The following is a 17,019-nucleotide window of genomic DNA, read 5'->3' on the forward strand; positions in this document are numbered from 1 at the left end:
ACTGACTTACGGCACCACCACAGTAAGATCGCACGGCCGCACACTGGGCATGGGAGGGTGTTGGTGATGACGTGGTGAAGCGCACATGACCGGTAGGTTGTGGGAGATGATGAGATGCAACAAATGGTGACTAAACTAACAGGAAGAATTATCACACAAAGTCCATAGCCTTGCATGCAACCATCAGCCTAACAAGGATGGCGTGCGCAGGTTAGCCAAACTCATGTGTATTTGACAACTGCGTTTATTATAATTTTTTAGCCCTCCCGAAGGCGTCCCTCCCGCAGGGCACCGCAATCCCTAAACACCTCAGGGCAAGGGTGTCCCCGGCGGGAGAGAGCCATATAATGCCCTTCCCGCTCCCCGTCTCGCCCACACGCCCACACTGCGGGCGTGTGGGCGAGGCGGGGCGCGGTGAGCCAAAACAGTAGGTCGCCTTGCCGCCTCAGCCCTGCGGTGCGGACCGGCGGGGACAGGCGCGGCTGTGTCCTGGCGCGTCACATTCCCGGGAAGTTGCTTATAAAGATCTTTTATAAGATAGAAATAACATTAAAAAAATAATTAAATACATTAAAGAAGAGATGCAGAAGAAATATAAATAAATGAAATAAGCAAAAGCTTCACTAGGCGAGTGTTGCGTCGCCAGCCAGTCATCTCCGGGAAGGTGGCGATCAGACAGTCCCGGGCTGACTGGCTGCTGCAAGGCTCAACACAATAATGCCACTGGACGGGTAGCCTGCCACACGCGGCCACCCGCGTCACCTCGGAATGCCCAAAATGTCGTGCCTTGTCTCGCCCACGTCCGGGTCGCGGCACGGCTCCAATAATCTATGTCAGCCAAGATGACGTGCAGAAGGCGAAGAAGGAAGCTGCCAAGCAACAGCAGCGTGAAGACTTCCGGGAAGATTCGTGTGTTGTTGGTCACTGGTCTTCTCAGGAAGTCCGTGACCGCAACACTATCTCCTCCACAAGTCTTCTAGAAACATTGTCTTCATATTCAATATTGTTTCACTTCAGCCTATAATATAGTTTATAGAAACTTATGGTTTTAGTCTCCCCAGTCAGGATGAGACGATTCGTTTTCTTCTCCCAACCTCCATCTCTGATTTGTGTTTGTGACCAAAACCTATTTCCAAGTGGACGTGGATGCCTGGAGGCTCTTCTTTACCCGGTGCAGCATTCTGTGGACCTAACTCGTCGCGCCCTAGTCTGGCCGAGGGTTTAGGAAAGGTTGAGATGACGCCCGAGAAGTGATTGTCATGTTCAACAACTCCTACACGAAATTTGTGGGAGGTACAGATGATTATGAAGCTGAGTGAGAAGATAAGGTGAACAACTGAAACTGAAAAAAGACGAGATGGAGAAGATAGATGATGACAGTCTGTGTGTGTGTGTGTGTGTGTGTGTGTGTGTGTGTGTGAGAGAGAGAGAGAGAGAGAGAGAGAGAGAGAGAGAGAGAGAGAGAGAGAGAGAGAGAGAGAGAAGAGGGGGCGTCGGGCCAGACAGGGGCGCGAGTAGCAACAACATTCATAACAATAATCATCACAGCTTTGACATCGCCCCGCCACTCGAGTCGGAGCAGCTGGGGCGAAGGCCGCGGCAAGACACACACGTGCTGGGCCGCGATGCAATCACGCCCAGAACACAGCGCATCATCAAGCCACGAACTCGCGAATTACAAGCGAATCACAATGCAGGCAACAGTATAATCGAACAATTTAATACAACCGCCTCCCACACTAAATGGTCTCCTTCGCTAGTATCTATCAGGGAGGAAGACGCCGTGAATGCTGCAGGGTAAAGGAGCGTCTATGGTGGCGCGGCAAATCTCCTCCATGGTCTTCGCGTCCACCACCAGCAGGAAGTCCGGAGCGCCCTTGCGTACGTCAGCCACGGATAGCAGCAGCACTCCATCATCCTCGTCGATAGCGTCAGGCGAGGGCACGAAGGTGGGCTCGGCGATGTACTGGTGCTCGGTGCCTCGCCACACCAAGGACTGTCCCGTCTCCACGTCCATCTTGCAGATCTGAGGAGCGAGTGGAGGTGAGTAATGGGTTGAATGAGGAGGGACAGCTGAGAGGATGAATTGTGGAGAAGGAAATACAATAGGATGTCGTCTACTGTTCATACTCATGCTTATGTCATTGTGAATTTGTGATGAAACTTACTGGTAGTGGTGATGGTGCTGGTGTAGGTGTTAGAGACGTAGGCGAATGGGTACATTATCAATATAATACGTGCTAGAGTATTATCAATATCAATTAGCAATTAGCAGTGTCTAGGCACAGTAATACTTATTAATTTCCTTAAGACAAATTTACAAAAACACATACTTCATACAAACAATGTAACGTCAAGAATATTATCTGCAAAAATTGGGAATTTACAGCAGGTTTTAGGCTTCCAAAAGGTTTCTGTTTTCCTAAAATGCCACGAGTAAATATTGGGTCATGGATTATTTGGCGAGCAATCACTGTGGTATTTCTTCGCCACAAATCTGTTTCGTCAGTTATATAACGCGATTTGTAATCGTTTAAAGCAGATGGAACACGATGCTTCTTGACATTTTTAGAAATTACACACATTTATTTTTACCGGACGTATGTGCATCACCGCTTTGACCTTCACCGTGGAAAAGTTACTTCCGCACGGAGGCTGGTTGGTTACCGGCACCAAATGGCATGTCGATGCAGAGTAATATTTTGTTTATTACTGAGCGATCGTGTTATCAATTACTTCCGATGAGACAACCCTGCTCTTCACATCCCCTGCTTCAAGGCTCATCCAGACTTCAACTGACAGCTCTGAATCACAATGCATATGCCTGTCAGCTGCAGTTTACGAGTACTGACCTTACCATGAAAGTAGATTGAATATTGCATAGTGATATCGCCCTGACGATATCAATATTCACTTGCTCGACATCAAACGTCCAGTCTTTTAAAAGCTCTGCTTCTTGGCGTCTCAGCGAGCAGCAATTTGCAGACTTGAGTGAAGTCTTTAAGCCATCGGGAGGAGGAGGATCATGTGCTGCTAAAAATCCTGGACGAGCGATCTACCGTCCGCAATTTCTACCCGAGGGAAGACTTACCGCGTTCTTGAAATATCCCTGGTCGTACCCGCCGGTGCCGTACACGTAGCGGTACTGCTGTCCCGTGTACTTCTTGTTGACCACTGGCATGTCAAAGCCAGGCTCGCCGATGCCTGCCCCTGTGAGGCTGACATAGACGCCGCTCTGACCGCCACGCGCCTTCACTGCCGAGGCGGAGCAGTTGGGAAGAGAAGCCAACTCTTCTCCGTCATGGGCATTCTGTAAGAGAGGCATTCATTACTATACATTCAAGACATTCACGGAAACTGTCAAGTTAAAGTCACCAGTAGAAGTAACATTAGGAACACCATAATTATAACACTTTCCTTCAAGCACTGGAGATACAAGGAAAAGATAGACAAGAAGTAAATATTTCAAGCTTGATGATACTGCCAGGAAAAAAAGAAATATTAGGAAACGGGGGAAGAGTCAATAGGGAACTTAAAGATGAGACAGAACAAAGAGCAGGGTAACGACACCACACTCCATCTAATCCTCACCTGCAGGTCGCGGTCACTGATGAGAGGCAGGACGAACCTCTTCAGCTGCGGGGGGTCCTCGCTGCTGTACTGGTTCATCCTCACCTTGTTGAGGTACAACTTCTCGATGATGGAAGGCCGTGGGTACGCCACCACGTCCACCACCAGCTTGTCGTCTATCTCGTAGGCGTTCACGTGGTGGAACACAAAGAAGGCTTCCTCGCTCACGTAGCGCGTCTTCACCACCTCGCCTGTTGACTTGCGGATCACGATGAACTTGACCTGCGGGATGAAGGACGCGATCAGCTCCTGACTCAGCGCTATGACCAACTTAGTCACATAGCCCACTTGAGGAAAGCCTGATTACCACCCTCAGCAGCTCTCCCTAGGCACTCCACAAGTGCCATTAGCCTCTCTCACCTTCTCTTGAGGGTGCCACTCGAAGCAGTCGTTGAGAGAGCGGCTCTTGAGCTGTGCAGTGGCCAGCTTGAGGGTACTGACTAGCAGCGGCTGCTCCAGAAACACGACGTAGTTCTCGCTCATGGCGAAGCTGTGGTAGTAACCGTAGCACGCCTTCCAGCTGGAGCTGATGGTGGACAGCGTCTTGGCGTTGAGCCAGGGGTCTGATCCTGTGACGGGGGAGGAGAGGAGAGGTCAGGGGCTGCCAGAGGCTGAGAGATGGACGGAGGATGCCAGGATAAGAAAGAGTGAGTGGCTGACAGAGTGAGTGAACGGCAATGAGTGGAGGGTCAAGGATGTACATACCAATGATTCACCAATCAACGCCAAACACGAGGTAACTCGTGGTAGTTACAGAGAGAGAGAGAGAGAGAGAGAGAGAGAGAGAGAGAGAGAGAGAGAGAGAGAGAGATCCTGACATCAGCAAAGTGTAATCTCCCGTGGAGCAGCGGGCCTGCTGACAGCACACTCATCCACGCTGTGAACCGTCCATTTCACACAGGTAAGCTTCCCTCACGAATATTTCACTGCATTTCTCCTCTAACAATCCTCCCATGACACATTACGTTAGGTTACGTTCGGTTAGGAAATTCATCGCGAGGAGAATTATCTTTGGTGAAATTCAAATGGATGAAGCTTCGCGGGTGGAGTTTACTTAATTTACTTGGTTGGAAATTACACACGAGTAAAGCAAATTTACTTGTGTGGAGTTTATACACGAGTGACGCACGTACCTGTGAGATTGTGGGAGTTGTTTGAGGGCGGCACGCGCACGATGTGATACTTGGGGCCGCTGAGGAAGGAGCAGCCAAGATTGTAGGTGGTGCCCGTGGAGTCAGTGATGGGGTGTGAGGAGGCAAAGTTGACACTCATCAGTTTGTTGAGGTCGACCTGAAGGGAAGAAGGCAACTTAGTACACATACGGAGTGAAGATTTATGCTGGAAATGCTTAGTGAAAATATTTATCTACAAATTAATATAACTTAGTACACATGGGTAAAGATTTGTGCTTGAAATGCTTAGGTTTTCTTTCTATAATTTCTTAAAATGTTTATCTACTTTGGACAAACTTAGATTTCCTTCTGTTTCTTTAGACTTATATATATAACTGCAAGTACCTCTGTGTGTGTGTGTGTGTGTGTGTGTGTGTGTGTGTGTGTGTGTGTGTGGATTTCTCTAGTTCCAACATGCAGGCCGTGCAGTGGTAAGCTCATGTTGTCCTGCCTTCATAAATACTGTTATTCACCTTCATTAAAAATTCATGAGGTGCACATACGCTCCTCAAACCATTTCCGCCACTAAATAATTCCAGATGCCGGTGTTGCTGTTTTCAAAAGCTGAATATATTTGCATCACATAAACATTATTTCCTGTTTTACATTTCATCCTCCCTTTTTTTTTTTTTATTACTACTATTTACCATTCAAAATTAGTTCCAGTCTTCCCCGAGCGTTGTTCCCGCAGCTCCGAGCAACAATGAACATCTCTCTAATTTGCTTCATTAGTTTGGCATCGTCCGCAAACATGTTCAGAACGTAGCTATTGTGTCCGTCTGTCTTACCATTAACAGAGAGAGAGAGAGAGAGAGAGAGAGAGAGAGAGAGAGTATTATATTGTGTACAGTGGAACCATTAAGAGACATTCAACACACAAGCACACGGTAATTAGCAAGAGGTGTTTGTTAGCGTTGATAACCTCACACTCCCACTCACAGCGTCGCTCCATTAAACACACCCACGACTGATTGCTACACTCTCGCCGGATACCAATTCAATATCTAATAATTCCGGAAAGTGGAAATTCAATAGGTCATTGTTGCCGACCTCATACATATGCACACACGCACACACACACATACACACACAGAGCTAACCACTAATACTTCTCTACTTCACTGCATATTTAGTGTTTCCCTCATTCCACGGTGGCTGTATAGAAACTGGCGTGCTTCTGAAACTCCATAACCTACAGTGGAGTCATGAATGTTGATAGCGATGATAAAATGCGCCAGGGAAACTAATACAGCGAATACGATAACCTTGAACGATCTACAGTGTCATTTCCTTGTGATTTTTTCTTTTTTTTTCATTTCAACTTCACGTCATTCCTCCTTTATGAATCTTGGAAGACAGGTTCATTAAAGTGTCAGTTTGTTTCTTCCCGTAAAGTCTCACTCGGGGGTTCAGGAGGTAGTAGTGAGGAAGGCGTAGTGTGTTGGTACTTGTAGATGTGTTAGTGTTGGCATGCAGAACGGCGTAGTATCCTTGTTGTGGGTTAGACCGTGTGTGTGTGTGTGTGTCCTGTGCCGTGGGGCTGGGCTGTTGGGGGGGGTGGGGCGAGGACAAAGCCACCAAATGCTACCATATTAAAACATGAGGCAAATGACCAGCAAGGAATCTACTACTACTACTACTACTACTACTACTACTACTTCTACTACTACTACTATTGTCAGAACTAACTGCTGCCCTTCTGCTACACCTTCCGCGTGTGTTGAGGGTTATTAGAATACTCGTAATTACAACAGGACGAAACACTTCCTTCTCAGTTTAATGCTACACGTATTCCAGCAATGAAGGTCGAGGGCACTGCCACCGCCACCACCACCACCACTACTACTACTACCCTCACCGCAACCACCATCACCACCACTGACCATCTTTCTCACATATCTCAACGCTACCCCTCATCATCATTACCCTCACCCTATCACCATCACCTCTACCTTGCCTCGCTAACCATCTTCAGACGCGTTATCCTTCCTCCGCCATTACCAACACTACGAAACATAAGCCATCATTGTCTCTATTGCTCTCTCTACCAGCCACCACCATCACCACCTGGTACCACCACCTACCACTGCGCACTGCCTTGCCACTACGTCTCTACATGTGCAACCTTGAGTTAACACGTCATAGTTCTTCCCGTTAAGATACTGTTTCTTTGCCAAGGAAATCAGGCAGAGATGAAAGAGTGGTGTTGGTACATGGGGGAGTAAGCAGAGAGTTAAATGAACAGAAGCAGGTTAATACACAGAAGCAAGTGGCTGAAGGGATTGGTGGGGTGAACAAAAGTGAGTAGAAGAAGGGAAGGTAGATGTATAGAAGTCAGTGCAAGAAGGGGAGGAAAGCAGATGGACAAAAGTCTAAGTGGAAGAAGTGAAGGAGGTGGATGGACAGAACAATAGGTGGAAGCGTGGAGGTACTTATATGGCCGTAGAGAGAAGGACGACTGCTAGAGTTAGGTGGAGACCGAACGAGTGGATTGCGGAAAATAACGGAGGAGTGGAAAAAAGCAAAGCTGCCTGTCCTTGAGTTTTTCAAGTGAATGAGAAATAACCGGTTGAGATAGACCCTCTCCTCTCCTCTCCCACCGCGAGCAGCCTTGGCCAGCACCCAACAGCCCCAGTGCTCCCCTGCTCCAGCATCCCGGACACGCGCTGCGGCTCAAGGTGAGATGTGCATTCTGTTAACAGGTGTGGGGCTGACAGGGACACGCCTCGCTTGGCTTACAAGGGAGAAAATGACGGAAGGACTATTCTTACTGGTGAAAATAAGATGAAATTACATATAGGACTTGACAAAAAGAGAAAGAGACATGAAGATATTGGTTTTCAAATAGGTTACTACTGAACATGACTGGAATAGACTCAGTTATCAAGTTTACAGTGCCGTCAGTAGGAATATTTAAAAGATCAGACGAGTTTATGGACAAGGATGACATGTGGACATATAGAAGAACCGACACGCTTAGATCAAGGGTGTTGTCTTGCATCTTTCTCAGTGTCGTCACGTGCACTGGTTCTTAAGAAAAGAGCAAGGACGGAATTTACGTGTCTGTCGTGAATCAGAAGAAGCTCCGAGTGTCTGCTGACTGGAAGGCGTCCTCTCGATATTAATAATCAAGTGGCGTGATAAATCAAGGTGGTGAGCAATTACCTCCTTAATGGCTCAGGACCAATTATCTTCCTCCCTGATGGATGGCCCCCTTGGTGATCATAAAAATGGTGTTCATAGTCCCTCAGTGATCGATGGTCTTCGTCAGCCAAAAATATGCCAGCGCAATAATCAGATAAGTTCCTGTGAAGGGTGCGTCACCGGCGTGGCTTGTCCTGACCTTATTCTGAAACACTTCTGCGCCGCACCTTCGCTATTTTCAAGAGGCTCTATGTACGTAGTTGAAGTTACACAGATTTTTAAAGGTATTTTTAATAGTTCCAGTGATAGATTAACAAGATTTCTACAGTATTAACTGGAAAAACACTCTTGAGAACCCGGCCAATCATCTCTGTGGCCTTTGAAAATAATCGTGATGAGAGAGCAAAGCATTTCTGTGAGAGGCGGTGCAGTGTCGCGAGTAAGGTGAGCGATAAGAGTGTGACGCGCATAGTAATGGCTCGCTCTTTCTTGCTCTGCGCTGCACGGGAGGTGATAGAGGCTGCGGTGGCGACGGTGGCGCATTGGTGCTTGTGACTTTGAGGAAGAGGAGGAGAAGGAGGAGGAGGAGGAGGAGGAGTAGCAGCAGCAGGAAAAGCAGAGGGAGCAAAAGGACAAACAAGAGTTGATATAAAAATACTGAGAGGAGAAGGACCAGAGGAAAAAAAAAACAAGGAAGCATGACAGAAAACAGAGGAACGAAACAAGAAGATAAGAAAGAAGAAAAGGATGTGAGGAAACACGGACATGGAGGTCAGGAAGTTTTGGAGCAGTCGACAGACAACACATGAGGAAAGACTATAAAAGGAGGAAAGAAGAAAATTAAGACAGAAAAATGTAAAGGGACGAAGGTTGAGGCACAAGACATGAAGGAAGAATATATGTGTAATAATGTAAATGTAGCCAAGAAATTACAAATAAAAGATGACATAGAAATAAGAAATCGTTAGTGTGCCTCAGACCAGAAAGAGCGCGGCAACACCTGATTGTCGTACGGTAAAGTGAGAATACTATCGGGAGGTTTAGTAGCTGGAGGGAACTGTTGGTGACGAGACTCCTCCACCTTAATCAATATTCTGCGTCTCCTCTGTTCCTTTATGGTGCTGAGTTTAACCACTTTTAAGGTCAGAGAAACGTATATCCTGGCACCAATATGACGGAGGTACGAGTATGTTCAGTACAGCTAGAGGATGACAGGGTATGAAATATGTTAGTGTTGTACTTTCCCGCCCAATGGAGCAAGGACACGCCAGGAATGCCATCAGTTAATAAGGGGAATCTTCCGAAGTGCTTATGTGTATGTGTGTGTTGGGGGGATGCTCGTACCCAACTCGTCTTTCATGTGACCCGCGTCCTGGTGTGTCCGCCTCCCAGCACAGGTCAAAGTACAAACGATGGCACCAAGACGTGAGCCTGCCTACTTCTCTCTGTGTGTATAACCTTCATAGACTCACCAGGTTACTTTCCCTTCCCTAATGCAGCTGTGGCCAAGTTAAGCTACAGTCTTATAACGGCAGCATGTAGATAGCCACTACCTGCGTCACCGTCTGTTTACAAAGCTTCAAAAGTTCATGTAATTATTTTAACAGCTTCCATGTTTATGATTTCCTACTGACAGCACCAAAGCACAGCTACCAATCTAACTAACTACCTATTTCCATGGCAGTCAGTACACATCAAGGCACATCTATCTACGCAACTACCTACTTAAATACCTATTCGCATGGCTGTCAGTATACAAAACTCCAAATACTCATCAAACCTCCTGAACATTGTATAATATCCACACTTTCCTGACGATAACAACAAAGTACACCTACCTACCAACCTCCCTGCCTGCCTACTAACTTACCTACTCGTAAATTTACCACCATCAGTCCAAAAGCCTCAAAAAGAAAAAAAAAAATATGCGACCAAACTTTCCCGCAGACTTCAAAGTTGGTAAGATAAATAATATGGTAATTTGGGAGTTTGGCGTGTGCAGCTCCTGAGGCCAAAGCCACTCACTGCTCCCCCCTCGGTTTGCTGGGGACGCCGCGGCACCTCTCATCTCATCTCGGTGCCCCTGACTCACCGCCTAACACAGCGAACAATTTTACCTCCTTAGAGTTTGCTCGGCTGCCTTATGAGGTTCTGCGGAGGTCTTGATATACTTCGGTGCTGAGATTAACGTTCGGTGAGGAGAGCGACGAGGGTGAGGACAAAGAGGAGAAGGAGGTAGTAGAGGAAGAACTAGAAATAGAAAAAGAAAGAAAGGGAGTGTAAAAGGAAGGAAGCATAAAAATAAACGAGATAAAAAGAAAACAGAAAATAAGGAAACAAATATAAAAGGAAAAGGAGGACAAGGAGGAAGAGGAAGAGGAGGCGATACACGAAAAAGAGGCGTGAATTAAAAAAGAGAAGAGGTGCAAGAGAACACCGTGAGCGACTCTTCCAAACTGGCGGGAAAAACGTACGAACACCTGTGAAGCGTGGAATACTTAGCCTTGTTTCACGTTACCCGCGCACTCGCTTGGACAACCACCTTCCGTGTGGTAGCTGGACTCGAATTCCAGGCTGGGACGCGACTGGAATGTGCTGGCCGTGTGTGTGTGTGTGTGTGTGTGTGTGAGAGTTCAGAGTCCCCGCTGTACGAGACCTAACCATGCACGCGTCGTTACGAAATCACAAGCCAGTGTGATGCAGGTCAAAGTGAGATCGTGGCTTGCATTCCTGCCGCGCCATTAACTTCATGATGACCTGCGGCTGCTCTAAGATGCCTTTCGCTCATGACCTACCTCCCGCGTGACCTGCACCCTGCTTGCCAGCCTACCTTGACGGAGCTGCAAGACCTACCTTCTCCTTGGTGTCGAGAGTGGCTGGGTCAACCCTCCTAATATAGCATGTTTCTGAGGACACGAACACTTGGTCCTCCATCAAAACCACGCTGCTGGAGGCGTTGTCTGTCATCTCCTGCGGGTGGAAAAGGAGTGTTGTAGTACAGGTGGTAGATTGTCACTAAACCTCAACCAGTGTCACTACTCACGACTCCACTCAAAACCACCAGTAAGAAGGGAGGCAGGAGTACTTGAGTGGGGTTTAGAAGAGAAGGGATAACTGGATGATGGGGGAAAAGAACTGAGGTTTGACAAATAACACCCACAAGTCACACATCCACTCTGCCCATCACAAGCTCTCCACGCCATCCACTGCCACATCATCGGCCGAGCCTTACGCCACCTAACCAAGATTTCACATGAAAGATAATAAAAAAAAATAAATAAGAAAATGCTCGGACTCAATCCAAAAGGCACGCGGTCAGCAAGCATCCAATTAACGAGACGCGACACACACACACACACACACACACACACACACACACACACACACACACACACACACACACACAAATCAGGACGTTCTACATAATTCATCTACTCAATCTCACTGTGCCTTCCTCCTCCTCCTCCTCCCCCTCTTCCTCCTGCTACAACTCTCACAGACGCAGGCACAAGGTCACCAGAGCTACGTCACAGTCAGAAGTGTAAACCCAAGACATAAAAACTTGCCACTGCCACAAACAAAAGATCTTTCAGCCAATAAGGAAGGTGTTTTGTTGTTTTTCAATTGTTTACTTTTTTTGGTGTATATTAATTTTGCTCTCTCTCTCTCTCTCTCTCTCTCTCTCTCTCTCTCTCTCTCTCTCTCTCTCTCTCTCTCTCTCTCTCTCTCTCTCTCTCTCTCTCTCTCTCTCTCTCTCTCTCTGCAATACAGAAGTGAGTGAAGGTTACCAAACACAGACTTGAAAGCTGCCCCACGACACATGAAAGATGGAAATGCAAACAAACAAACACACACACACGCACACACACACACTAACACTGATGAACAAACATGTAAAGAGAGACGCAAGCAAACAGAAGGAAGAGAAAAAGAAATGGAGGACACACACACACACACACACACACACACACACACACACACACACACACACACACACACACACACACGATGAAAATTAACAAGCAAATAAAACACACTAATAACAAAATTTAAAAAAAAAAAAAAACTGGCCTATTTGCACTCAGGTCGATCTGTCTCGGGCATTATCTGACCTGAGTACCATCCGCCTCAGTACCACGTGACTGTAAACGAAAACACACACTACTAATTAATCATAAAAAAAAAAAAAGAATGGAAACCTAGAAGAGCAGCACACTCACAAATTGGGAAAACATCCTGGAGAAGATGTTTTTGCAGGGGTCAGGGAAGCAGTGTGTGCCGAACTCCGTGAACACCGGACGCTGGGCGATGCACGCTTTCTTGTAGGAATCCGAGCGCAGGTACTTAGACCGGAAGGTGACCTGAGGAGGGGGAGAGAAAATACATGGTGAGATTGGGAAAAGAGGAAGATCAGGGACAAAAGAGGATGATGGCATTTGAAGGGAGGGAAAACATGGTAACACTGGGAATAAAGCAGGGAGATCGCATGTGAGGGAAGGGAAAATGTGTGGTGAGATTAGGAACAGAGCAGGGTGAATGCATGAAGAATTACATGAGAAGAGACACCTGGAGACATGGTGGTCTACATCTCGGACCAAGAGGAGGAATACAAAGGAATATACAGAAAGGAAAACAGACAGCAACAGTCCTACTGAGCCTGACGGGGCTGTCTGTGTTCTATTATCACTACGGAATCTATGAGTAAGAGGTAAAAGGAAAGAAAGGTTCAAGGAAAGAGGAGGAGGAGGAGGAGGAATAATTGACATTCTCTAACTATAAGTAACACTAAGTCTGTTCTCCCTTCCATCCTCTCTCTCTTCCTACCTCCCTCCCTCCCTCCCAGCTTCATCAGTACCCTCCCACCACCACAACTGTCTTCTGTCCAGTCACTCACACCTCCACAAGGACACACACACACACATACACACACACACACACACACACACACACACACACACACACACACACACACACACACACACAGTTAAAGATGCACAACAGGGGAGTGTGTCAAGCCGTCTACCCTCATCCACACTTCAACAACAAACACCCGGACGGCCTTCACCCTTGAGACCACAGGGGTGTGAAGAGGAGGAGGAGGAGAAGGAGGAGGAAAAGGAGGGGGAGGAGGAGGAGAGAATAATCGAGGCAAGCAAGTTAATTTAAGATAATATAATGAGTTGGACTGAGTTAATAATAGGCGTTTGTCTTTGCAATTCACTTCAGTCCACCACAAATTTCCTCCGTTTTCTCTGGAGAGGGAGTGTTTGTTTTGGGTCAGTCAGCTGTTCTTCGTCTGTTTTTGCGCGTTTTCGTTCATGCCTCGTTTTCTGTGTCAAAGGTGAAGGATTAAATACCATGTTCTTAACGTGTGTGTGTGTGTGTGTGTGTGTGTGTGTGTGTGTGTGCATTCATCTGTTTTGCATACACGTGTCTATTTCCACAGACCTTTAACAAACACCTGTGAAACCCAACACATCTGACTGACACATCTGTTTACCGAACGTAACAGTAGCAGTAGTAGTAGAAGTAGTAAGTAGTAGTAGTAGTAGTAATTGTCACATACGTTGTCACCAACTCTCCCCCAAAACCTGTCTCTCTCCACACCCACTTCCTCTCACACACTCATCTGCAGAATCACCAGTTAAATCCACACGCTAGTTAGTCCCCCACAAATGACTCGTGTACCAGATAATGACGCTCTCACCAGCAAACACTGCGGCACTAATGATGGAGGGAGAGATAGAGAGAGTGTGTAGCTGTGTATATATGCGCTTACATGTGTCAAGGATATGAGTAAGTAATAAGCACGAGAATAAACAAGTGAATGAAGAAGTTGGTAAGTAAATGTGAAAGAAAATAAGTGAATAAATAAATGAGGAAATGAGCAAAGGAAATAAATATGCGTTCAAGGACCTCCCCCCCCCACCAACACACACACACACACACACACACACACACACACACACACACCGCTATTTCCCAGTGACGCGTGGTGTTTTCCTGACGTCATTCACCTTGGCAATGACAACCCGCGCTTCTCTTCCCTAATTCCCCCAGGCTTCCCCTCACCCACCCCCACCAGCACACAGGGGAAGGTAGGGCGGAGAAGGGAGGGGGTGGAAGAGAAGGGAAAAGTTAGCGGGGTGAGGAGGCGGGGGGAAATTAATGAAGGGAGGGGAGGGGAAGGAAGGGGAAGGGACGGGAGGAGGGAAGACTGAATAAGAGAGTATAATTTTGTGAGATTGTAACTGTGTGTGTGTGTGTGTGTGTGTGTGTGTGTGTGTGTGTGTGTGTGTGTGTGTGTGTGTTGCTTGGGGTCGGTCGTTGCCTGCACTTTTTGTCCCAACACACCCACAGTTGCACAACACAACACAGCACAACACTTCACCTTCTTTGGAGCTTTCACCTCAAAAATTAATATCTGTAACAAGATTATTAGTTTTTTTTTATTATTATTGTTATTGTTTCCCTTCATTTCATTTTCATTTTTACTTTTTTTTCTTGCCAAGGTACGTAAAATCAGCTTATCTTCCCGCAAAACTAATGAGCATGAATTTTTATTTATTTTTTTTTATTGTCTTCCTTCATTTCCTTTTCATTTATACATTTTTCTTTTACTAACATGCGTGAAGTAAGCTTATCTTTTATGTTCTTCCTTTTAACTTCAAGACTGATGAGTATAATAACCTTTTTTTTTTACATTTACCTCCCTTTTTTTCAGTTACATTTATACATCTATATATTTACACACTCGCGTGGGTCACATTTACCATCTATCATTCGTTTTTTTCCCACCTGATTGCGTCATACTGAATCTTACTTCGGCAACGTTTCCCCATCAGTGTCCACCTCAATACCTATCTCTTCGCTCAGTTGGGATCGTTGTTGTTGCAAGACGCGAAGGAACGAGAAAGGCAGAGAAGGAAAGGTAAACATGAGTGATGGTGAAAGAAGCAGAGGAAAAATAAGAAGACGAAAACGGAGAGGACTGAGAAGGTAGAGCAAGGGAAATAAGAGGGAATAAAAGAAAAATTATGTAAGATAGAGAGGAATAAAACAGATAATAATAAGAAGGGGAAGAGAAGCTAATAAAGTGATAAGAATGCTGCATGAGAGCTTAAGGAAATACCGATTGAATGAAGGCAGTGGGACAGGAAAGGGAAAGGTGGGGGAACTCTGACTGTGGGTGGAGCTTCAGGTTATGCAAGACGTAATAAATAAAGGAAGAACAGCGTGCGTGTGTGTTTAAGTTCCGAGCATACACGTGTGTCAGTTGGTTCATATTATCACCTATTACAAAACCACGAGATTATTTCTTCGCCTCAACTTTAAAAGCACGAGTGGCGAGTCTTTTCTTTCCATTGTCTTCACTCCTTCACAAAGATTCATAAAGGAAAATCTGATATCAACCAAACTTCATAAAAGAAAAGCTTACGACACACACACACAGAAAAAAAAAAAAAGAAACAATATGAAACATTTGGTACATTTAGGCTCTAGATAGACGAGAGCATCAGGGTGTGTCCCGGTGTGTCAGGGTGTGGGTGTGGCGGGGCGTGGTGGTGGCAGGCGACACGAATGAGGGTGAAGCACGTGTGACCTAGTGCAGGGAGACGGAGAGGTGCTTCCCAAGGGCACGTCAACAGTGAAACTTTGAATGAAGGACAAGGAGGGTGTTGCTAGGATGTCTGGCGCGGAGTGTGTTTGTTTGTGTGTGTGTGTGTGTGTGTGTGTGTGTGTGTGTGTGTGTTTTCCGTATACATTTCCCTTATGCTCTTTTTCTTACAATCATTATCATCGTTAATATACTGAAGACAATGATAATGATGATGGTGATGATGATGATGATGACGATGATGATAAAGAAGAAGAAGAAAAAGAAGAAGAAGAAGAAGAAAAGAAAACACAACAACAACAGCAGCAGCAACATCAACAACAAGTAGAAGAAAAAAGAAAAGACGAAGAAGAAGAAGAGGCCAGGGCGCGCCTCAAGGTGAAGCCACGGCAGGAGAAATGTTCTCCAAGGGCGAATTTACCTTCAGTTCTAATTAACACCAATATTAGGAAACCCGTTCTGAGAGGAGGGGATATTTTTTCTTAAGGGTTGTAAATAAAGCAAGCTGTCTTCCCCAATGGCAGACGCTAATAGAGAAGGAGGAGAAGGAGGAGGAGGAGGAGGAGGAGGAGGAGGAGGAGGAGAAGGAGAAGGAGAAGGAGAAGGAGAAGGAGGAGGAGGAGGAGGAGACACACAAAAAAATTCAAGCAAAACAACAGGATGAAAATTAAAGGAAAAGGAAAGAATTGGACACAAAGGCAGAGAGAGAGAGAGAGAGAGAGAGAGAGAGAGAGAGAGAGAGAGAGAGAGAGAGAGAGTAGAGAGAGGGGTCACGCAGGAGTTCAAGGAGGTTCAAGCCATCACAGGAGCTTAGGTTGCTGTGGTGCATAAGCTCAGTGTGGCAACAAAGCAACATTATGTGAAGCGACTGCACCACACCAGTTACTCAATCACCAATCACCGCCAGGTAAATGTGTGCAGGATTTTTGCCCCCTAGACCCTCTCTCTCTCTCTCTCTCTCTCTCTCTCTCTCTCTCTCTCTCTCTCTCTCTCTCTCTCTCTCTCTGGTTGTCTATTGTAACATTTCGTATCATTTAATTGTTGTTCTGGTTACACGAGTTTGAGATATTTAAAGTTCATATTGATTCTCTCTCTCTCTCTCTCTCTCTCTCTCTCTCTCTCTCTCTCTCTCTCTCTCTCTCTCTCTCTCTCTCTCTCTCTCTCTCTGGCTGGCTGCCTGGGTTGGTGGGGAGAAACCTTCGCTTTTACTATCCCACATCTTTTAACATTAAACTAAATAGCACACCAAATCTTACACACACACTCACATAAAGACCAGGATATATCCTACTACTACTACTACCACCACCACTACTACTACTACTACTACTACTACTACTACTACTACTACTACTACTACTACTTCTTTTTCCTTTGAGTTCCTTTGTGTTTCTCTCTCAAATGACACAGCGCTTCTTGTGGAGGCAGCAGTGAACGTTCTTTCTCGTGTTGCTG

The 17,019-nt window shown here is 46.1% G+C and overlaps 1 protein-coding gene across 2 annotated transcripts in view; it reads right to left on the minus strand.

The window, feature by feature from the left end:
- Positions 1-228: 228 nt before the first annotated feature.
- Positions 229-17,019, minus strand: part of LOC135110644 (beta,beta-carotene 15,15'-dioxygenase-like) — a 64,757-nt gene continuing 47,966 nt past the window's right edge. For both annotated transcript variants that reach the window (XM_064023174.1, XM_064023173.1), the window contains 7 exons: positions 12,167-12,307; positions 10,800-10,916; positions 4,764-4,920; positions 3,991-4,199; positions 3,592-3,852; positions 3,092-3,310; positions 229-2,026 (listed from right to left, as the gene is read on the minus strand). In XM_064023174.1, the coding sequence (XP_063879244.1) occupies positions 1,757-2,026; positions 3,092-3,310; positions 3,592-3,852; positions 3,991-4,199; positions 4,764-4,920; positions 10,800-10,916; positions 12,167-12,307 (1,374 nt within the window). In that variant the 3' untranslated portion in view covers positions 229-1,756. The remainder of the gene's footprint in view (positions 2,027-3,091; positions 3,311-3,591; positions 3,853-3,990; positions 4,200-4,763; positions 4,921-10,799; positions 10,917-12,166; positions 12,308-17,019) is intronic.

This window comes from Scylla paramamosain, chromosome 20 (genome assembly GCF_035594125.1).
Source record: "Scylla paramamosain isolate STU-SP2022 chromosome 20, ASM3559412v1, whole genome shotgun sequence".
In the NCBI taxonomy this organism is placed as follows: domain Eukaryota; kingdom Metazoa; phylum Arthropoda; class Malacostraca; order Decapoda; family Portunidae; genus Scylla; species Scylla paramamosain.